We start from the raw sequence: 8,740 nt of genomic DNA on the forward strand, positions 1-8,740 counted from the left end.
GTTCCGGGTTGGGCACAAACCCGACCCGAACTGACCCGTGGACAGCCCTACTAGTTACAGTGATCTATTAGTAGTAACAGATCATTGTTGAGTAGTAGTGAGTTTTTAGGAGAAGAAGTTGCTAAAATTAGAATTTAACATTTTTTACATCTTTGACGTGAATATTCTAACCCTCTCATGTGTCTGATTATATATATTACTATGGTATTAGGGAATTCTCATTTTGATCTCTTGGTAAAGATAGGAATGAGAAATTCTGTTCATGATATTTCCCATAACTGACATTTGAATCATTTTACTACACTGTAGTAATCTGTTTGGTTTTTGTTGTCTAAATAAATTTTCATTCAAACAAAAATACAATAGGGTAGAAAGAAAAGTCAAATGATCCTTAATTATATTGGACATCAAGGACAAACGATGCACTTGGTACAACTTATAGACCATTCTTCAAAGAAAGAGTCAAATTGAATAAAATATTGTACGAAATTCAATTCAACAAAATAAATATAATACAGGAGGTTAGCAAAAAAAAATAATAATAATAATAACAATACAGGAAGGTATATATTAAAGAAAAAGGAGGTTAGTAGTACAGATGTGACAACAATTAGAACATTATAATAAATAAATGAATAGCTTCAATTTCAAATCCGCATGGAAGACCAAAGGATAGTTTGGAGAAATTGCCAAAAGCTTAGAGGGAAAGAAAGAAATACTATTCAGCATTCAGTACACCCATAACTAAAACGTGAACCACCTAATAGCGGTCCCTACTTAAGTAAAGCTAATTCTAATGCCAGTAGAAGTAGTACCATTCTGTCCGAGCAAGGAAAAAAGACTACTACAATTAGCTGAAATCCTTGAAGGACAAAAGGACAAAAGTATTCTACAACTACTATTATATATTATATGTTCGGTTCATCTTCTTGTAGGGATGGAGATAGCTCCTTTCTTTGGTCTTCTTGTTCATGCACTAAAAACGCGTATTCTTAGGTGTAGCAACTGTAAGGCGAAACGGAAGTCAGCCTGCACACAAGCAAAAGAATCAAAACCGCGTGTTATTAAATTTTGAAATAGCATAATACTATTAAGCTTCAATCATTTGACTTTCAAACATTCACGGAAAATGTTTGTTTTTACACGCATAAAACATTTCAAGTCGGTACAGCAAACCCAGTCAAAAAGCGCGTGCATTTTCAATTGCTTTTTGTCTTTCGGTGCATTTTTAATGTATCAGGACCAAATAGTTAATGAGACCCAACAGCTCCCTCATCTAGCTAAGTTTGTACCAATTCCAATAGCTTTAATTTTTTTTGGGTTAAACAACACTTCCTCACCACCAAATACATTTTATTACTGCCCACTAGCTCAAATTTCCAATTGGATTCAAAGCGGATTCAAAAAATAAAAATAAAAAATGGAGAGGGGATGTACTTGAAACCATTTTTTGATAACTTTTGATGGAAGTCCATGTTATTCACCCCCAATTTTTAATTTCTTTTTTTTTTTTTGGTCAAGTACCCAATTTTTAATCTCATTATTATTGATGGAAAGAGGATTTTATTATAGAAATTATTTTTGGAATTACAATGGAAATTATTATATAACATTTTTTTTTTAAGTTACTAAGATATATTATAATCTAACTTCATCGAGGTAAGAGATATTAATAATAGAAATCAACCATAATCTATGACATGATATGAGTAAATCTACTAAATCTATCCAAATCTCAACAGACAATATGATATCCCTTTAGTTAGAAGATATGGAGAGGTCAATCATGGCATCTAATCATCTTCCTCTCTTCATTATCGCATGGATCAAACTAACTAACAATCCCTTGAAATCTATCTAACAAAATCCACTTTAAACCCATAATATTTTTATTTTAAAAAGTATATATCTACGACATTTTTACAAAAGTGGTAAGATGTTACTGAAGAAAAAAAAAAGTAATTTTAATTGTAATTTAAAATTAAAACCTTATATTTTACTCTATTTTTTCCTAGAGGTCCGGAACTTTTTTCCCCAAAAAAAAACTGAACAGTATAAAGCCGAAAAATAAATAAATAAAAAATAAAAATAAAAGGATGTGTTTTTTTACCTCTCCTTGCGCTTCTCTAAGAATCTTTGCAACGACCTGCTTCGCGCAATTGGCAGATCTGCAAGTATCATTCAACAATAATTACCTCACTTCGAAGAAAAATAGTAACCCTACAACTTTATGTGTTATGATTTGAAATCTTGCCTACCATCCACTCTTACATACCAAAAAATATAAACTAACAGTATTTCATCCAAATTTAACTTTATACCCGAATTGCACATATATTCTACAGTAATAAACTCCTTAAATCAGATTTTAATCCATTTCTAAAAGCATCAGCAGGAAAAGGCAAAAAAAAAACTATTTTAGCACACTATTTATTAATACACCACTTAATAAACCCCATATTTTTAAGAAACCCCATATTCTTGATATTCAAGAAAAGGTAAAAATAGATTTAGCTGAAACTAACCTCCATTAAGTGTTTGGAGTAGTTGTTGTTCTTGGCCGCTTGAAGGAACTGCAATTTTTGGGCCCAATGTACTTTCAACAGCTTTCGAGGTTCCATCCACAGCAAGCTTCAAAATGGTCTCCGCCTAATCAATCATGCAAATTTTTTTTTGTGTCATTATTAATACCAAATTAGAAACAACGCTAGCTGGGCTAGCTAGCTAGCAAACTTTGTTAATACTATTAGTACTGAATTAAGAATTAATTGAACAAAACAAACCTTGTCTCGAGGCACATCGAAAATGGAGACAGTACCATTGTAAAAAATAGTCAAAGGAGCTGAATCTGAAAGGTTCTCCGAACTAGGCCTGAATTTCAACATAACAAATTATTTTCAGTACAAATATAAACAAATTTTTCTATTTTCTTTTTGTAATTTCAAAGAATGAAAATTGTGAATTTAGTACCTGAGTGTAGGAGCAGAACAGACAGGCAAAACAGGGAAGAGAATTTGCTCTCTGTTTGGACTCGAGGGCACTGAACCTGAGCCATTGTTCACCGAACCAAACCCAATCACAGATTTCAGAACCTCAGGGTTAATCTTCGAAATGGCACTCTGCATTCCTGTCAAAACCCAAAAAGGGAAAGAAAAAAAAAAAAAAAAACCTTCAATTCAACACCTATATGAGAATGAAAAGCCAAAACAAAGAGCAAAGAAAAAGGGAAGACTGGAACAAACCTCGAATGCTTCTCTGGCGATCGAGGAACTTTTGGAACTGGGATTTGGAGGAGGAGGAAGAAGAGGAAGAACTCTCTTTCTCCATTCCAAAAAAATCAAGCTCAACGGTTGCCTTTGCCATAATTTCTCAAAATTTTTTCTTTCTATGAGTTAGTGTTGGTAAATGGTAAGGAACTTAAACGCTAAGGCGGGAGGTTGAAGAAAGAGAAGTTTATATAAAAAAAAAAAATAAAGAAGTGGATAGAGAGAGAAAGGGGGAGGTAGCTACAATAAAGAGGTGTTGAAGAAAGGCACGAGGTACATGAGATTTTGAAACAAACGTGAGAGAGAGAGAATCTTATGTTGTGTTGTGTCGAGACTTGAGAGCGCGGAAGCTAAAAGCTTGCTCCAAATGTTGGCACACGTCTTCCACGTGGTGTCGTCAATAAAGAAGCAGGCTCCGACTCATAATTATTATAATAATTTATTATAACGTGTGATAATAGTAATATCACATAAAACATCATACTAATTTTTTCACAACTTTTTTAGATGGGTTTATTGTTTGTTACTTTTACATGAGTTTTTTTTTTCCTAACTCAGCCTTTTAGGTAAATAATTGTAATAAAAATTGTAACAAAAATTATGATATTTTATAAAAATAAAAAAGTATATAAAAATATATATTGTAATGTTTAAATAACAATTTTTATTATTTAAATATCTTTACCAAGCAGAGTTATAACTTTTCTTTTTCTTTATTATTATATATGTGGTAAACGCCCGGTAATGCAAGTTTTAGTTATGTTGGGTCTTTTTCATGCTTGGACTGTACTCGTGATCGACCTGACTTGTTTGTTGGGTTGGCATAATTTTGTTGAATATTATTATGAATAAAAGTAATACTGAAACACAATAAATTCTCTAATATTTTTTATACTACAATTAAGTAACACAATAATTTCTATAATATTTTTCAGAATAATTAAGTTTGCAATTTATTTGAGTTCTTTTATAATTATTATTTTTTTAGACTTTTATAATAAAAAAATGTAAACAACTTTTTTCACAATTTACATAATAAACTGTGAATAGTTATTTATTACTAACACATGAACCCATTAATTTTTGTCTGCTACTTACAATCAATCACATGACACGCGAATTATGTTTACATATTTTATTAGTTTATATTGATTCTCGAGCTCTCACCGTGTTATCACTTTATTATCTATTATTAATAGAGCAGTGTTAACTGGCACTATAAGATACGTGTTAAGAAATTTTTTTATGTCAATTTTTTTATTTTATATAAGATGTTTTATCAGCTTTATAAGATGTGAGCGGTGAAGTCAATGAAACCAACTTTTTGAGTTTCATTTATTATTTAAACAATATTTTCAACTATTTTTACTAATTTATGCCAATTTTTTAATTTTATTTATTAACTAGATCTCATAATAACTCATTCTTAAAAGAGCACCTTAACTCATGCTTAAAGAGCAACTTAACCTGCTTGTTAACGTTTCATAATAAACTAGACATTTCAAAAATAGTGAACTATTTTGTGAGAGGATAAAAAGTGTGAAAAGATATAAAAAAAATATATAAAAAAAAAGTGTGTTTCATGGTTCGAACGACATTATTGTGAGTTTGGAGTTAGCTATTACTGTTTGTTTTGGGAAAATGAGAATAATGGGATTGTTTGACAAATTTGCCCATTCATGGTTTGAAGCATTAATTTGGCATGCAGTGTGCTGTAGCCCCCTGGTGGTTTGCCTTTTCTAGATGCCATGTTCAGCAAAGGGACAGTAACTTCCAAGTTTTGTCCAGTTCCTTTCGGCTTTTTGAATGGTCTCTTGCTTTTACTTATTCTTCCTCTGGTGTGTTCTTTTTGGTCCGAGTCTTTCAGGTATAAACAATGTGAATCACAGGTCTAGAGAGTCCTTGACTTATTCTTTTATTTATATTATTCATTTGCGTAAATTACTCAATTTCTACAATTTTTTAAAAACCTTTTTGGCTTTTTGAAATTTGGAATAAAGAGTGTTGCTTTTGAAGTTTTCGAGTATGCAACAAGAAATTGAGAGGAAGCACAGATGCTTTGAACAATCTTGACTACGCTTCTCAATTCATAAATTTAATATTCTCGTATATTTAGAATCCAAAACGTGCAGGCTAAAAATTAGGTAAAACCATTATTACAGTTGTCTTCATCTTTCTACATACATGTGTCATTTTCACAGTTTGTTTCAGAAGAAAAATATTTTCATCTAAAAATTAGATGCCAAAATTCTTGTATGGGGTAGGGTTGTATCAAAAATTAATTAGTATTTTGGCATGATGAGAAAGAGTAATTATTATAGAATGAATGTCAAATGTTAAAATTCTATTATTTATATACTAGCCTCAAACAAATGGATAAATAATTATCATGAAAGAGTAATTATATTTTTTTTAAGATTATAAAATAAATAGAAGAAAAACGTGCTTGATTTTGATTGAATAGTTTTTTTTTTTGGTCCCCTTTTTTTAAGAATTGAATGTAATTGAGATATATATATATATATATATTTTTTTTTTTTTTTTGAAGTAATTGAGAGTATTTGAATTCAAATAGGAAAAAAAGACATGATTTTGTCTAGGGATTCTAGGTGAAAGTGGGATTGTAGGGGAACTAGTGAAAAAGTAATGATTTAAATCCCATTAAGGGGAGACTATATAAGGGAGTGAGGGTAGACAAGAAATGGGGGTTGGATTTTCTGGGAAGTGAGAGAAAGAGTAAAAAAAGAAAAAAAGAAAAAGGGAGCAGAAACAGAGGGGACAAAATGGTAAAGATTCAAAGAAAGTAAGAAGCAAAGTCCGAGGGGAAGAGGGTGTTGGGCTGGAAATCATAGGGATACTAGAGGTTGGGTTGTTTAGGCTATGTTTGAAGCAAAACTTGTAGGACTGTGAGGAAACCCACCAACAAATAAACTGGGAGCCCAAATCCACTATCCTAAGTAGTAACGTTCGTTGGTTTGGGGTACCATAGATCCTATTATTGATCGATTCATTATGAGATAATTGCCACATTGCACGTATTCAACCATAAAGGATTAGGGAAAACTACATTTTAAGTGCTATAGTTTAAGGGCATAATAAATTAGACCCTAAACTTTCAAAAATAACATATCGAACCTCAAAATTTAATAAGTAACAAATTAAACCTTATAAAGTGGAAGAATCATCTCCCATTTAAATCTTCTAATTCTCTCCAATTTTTATCATAAGGCTACAAGTTAAAGAATGATAAATATTTATTTAACAGTTGTAATACACATTTTTTTCTAAAAAAAAAAAAAACTTGATAGTAAGTCATTGACTTGTTTGCACAAATTTATTGTGGTTGTATGTGTTTTTTTTACTATTACATACTTGAATTTTTTTTTAGAAAAAATGACAAAGTTTAGTTACAAAATTAGGTAAGGCTACAACCTTGCTTAATATCTTTTTATTTGAGGTGAATTTTAGTAAATCCAACATTAGATTATATCTTCTTCTTATATCCTTCACGCTTTCAAAATTTCTAAAAAATTAAAAATGAATAGCTATGTCATCAATAAATTGTTTAAATTGCAAATTTTTGTAGTTTAGAATTATGCATAAAATATAATCTTATAGATCAAATAATAAATAATATCAAATTGTCATAAAATTTGACATATGTATTAATAGCGTAAAGAAAATGTAATACAACGGTTAAATTTTCAAAATATGTAATAATGCTAATGATATTGAGTAAGGTTGTAACCTTAAACTATAACTAATTTAGTAACTAAACTTTGTAAAAAAAAAAATGATATCAATATTTAAGGGAGCATTAAATGCATCATAACATGCACCCTATTGGCATGGTTAAAAAAAAGCATTAAAAAACTATCGCATACTTTTAGTGTGATAATCATTATGCGATAGTCATTTCATAATTATAAATACTTGTGAGGTGTGGAAACAAGGAACAAGTTTCACATTTATATATACCGCACATAGCTCACATCTAACTTAAAATTGAAAAAATTAGATGATTTAGATAAAAAAGAATCTTTTTTCTTAAAAAAAGAAAAAAAAAAAACCACTACATATAAAATATGTAATGATCACCTTATAAATATAAATTTTTTGGAGTAGTTGGGATGCAAAACTCGGAATTAGAGTTATCTAAATTATTAACAAATGTATTTTCCGTTTTGAAAAACATGTATTACACATTACAGTTCATAATGGGCACTCGGTTACCTAATTATTTTAAATTTTTTTTTAGAAAAACCTAATTATTAAAATGATTGTGAAGTTTCTTTTTTTTAAATTGGGTTCGTTGGGTTGTTAGGAATTTGGGGAAAACAGATATATATTAGTGCGGGTTGCTGGTATTTGGCAAAGTCAGCAGATTTCACGCAATGCACAGTTGTCCTACTCCTGTGATAGCAGGTAACGTGAACGTAAACAAGAAGCACGTGACTCAAACCCTCTCTGTTGCCCTTTGCCCACGTTTTTTAATTATGAAGGTCACATCACATCATTTTTATTGACGTGACAGCTAAAGTCGTCTTACACACCGACTCAAATGCATGAGCTCTAAATAAATTCCCCAAACCCAAAGCAATTTGAAAAATATATATTTATTATTTTTTTGAGAATTTTTTTTTTATTTTATTTAATAGAAAAAAAACTCAAGGAAGTTATTAATATCCATTTGAGAGCATTCACATTGGTAAAGTCATAATCCATTTTATCTATTTTACCTCCTTATTTTTTAAAACAATTTTCAACGTAATAAAATAATATAAACAATATAATAAAATAATATATCTATTTCAATAAACAACCACTACTACAATAAATAATTTGAGCTAAGGTGGCGACACAAACTACCAACAACCACTACACCCCAAACCCAAACTCAATCACACCCAACAGCCACCGATTGCCACCATGTACAACCCACTACCAAAAAAACACCACACAAACCACAACCACTACCATTGCCACTGCCAACTAGGAACAACCACCAACAACAACTAACAAGCTAAGAAACTGCCAAAAACCCAAATTAGCCAAAAACCACTGCATAAATCACCACTAATATAGCCACACCACCACTGATCCACAAAACTCAATCACCATGAAACCCAGCCAAACTCCTACCACAAAACCCAGACAAACCCACAAAATCCAGCCACACCACCATAGCCGAATTCTCTACCTCGTTTCTACCTTGATTAGTCTCACGACGCTCGAGTTTGATGAAGGCAATGTCGGTGGAGTTAGTTGGGAACAAGGTTTGAGCGTGGTGGGGGATTGCATTATGGGAAAGATGACTTGGCGAGAGGGTGACTAGGAGGGAGATGGGTCGATGATGGGGCTTGGGTCAGCGATGGAGCTTGGGTTGGCAGTGAGATGGAGAACTAGGCTTGTTGGCGTTGGGTGAGCAGTGAGATGAAGGATTGGGCTTGTCGGTGAGAGTGGAGAAAGAGAGA

General features: G+C 31.4%; 1 protein-coding gene across 1 annotated transcript; it reads right to left on the reverse strand.

Annotated features, from left to right (window-relative positions):
• Nucleotides 1-610: 610 nt before the first annotated feature.
• LOC142626748 (protein TIFY 9) lies at nt 611-3,643 on the reverse strand. Its single transcript, XM_075800455.1, has 6 exons — nt 3,243-3,643; nt 2,971-3,127; nt 2,784-2,871; nt 2,526-2,649; nt 2,111-2,168; nt 611-1,029 (listed from the first exon to the last, which is right to left on the reverse strand). The coding sequence occupies exons 1-6, from the start codon at nt 3,361-3,363 to the stop codon at nt 993-995; spliced, it is 585 nt and encodes a 194-aa protein (XP_075656570.1). The 5' UTR covers nt 3,364-3,643; the 3' UTR covers nt 611-992.
• Nucleotides 3,644-8,740: the final 5,097 nt, after the last annotated feature.

This window comes from Castanea sativa, chromosome 3, assembly GCF_040712315.1.
Source record: "Castanea sativa cultivar Marrone di Chiusa Pesio chromosome 3, ASM4071231v1".
Lineage (NCBI taxonomy): Eukaryota > Viridiplantae > Streptophyta > Magnoliopsida > Fagales > Fagaceae > Castanea > Castanea sativa.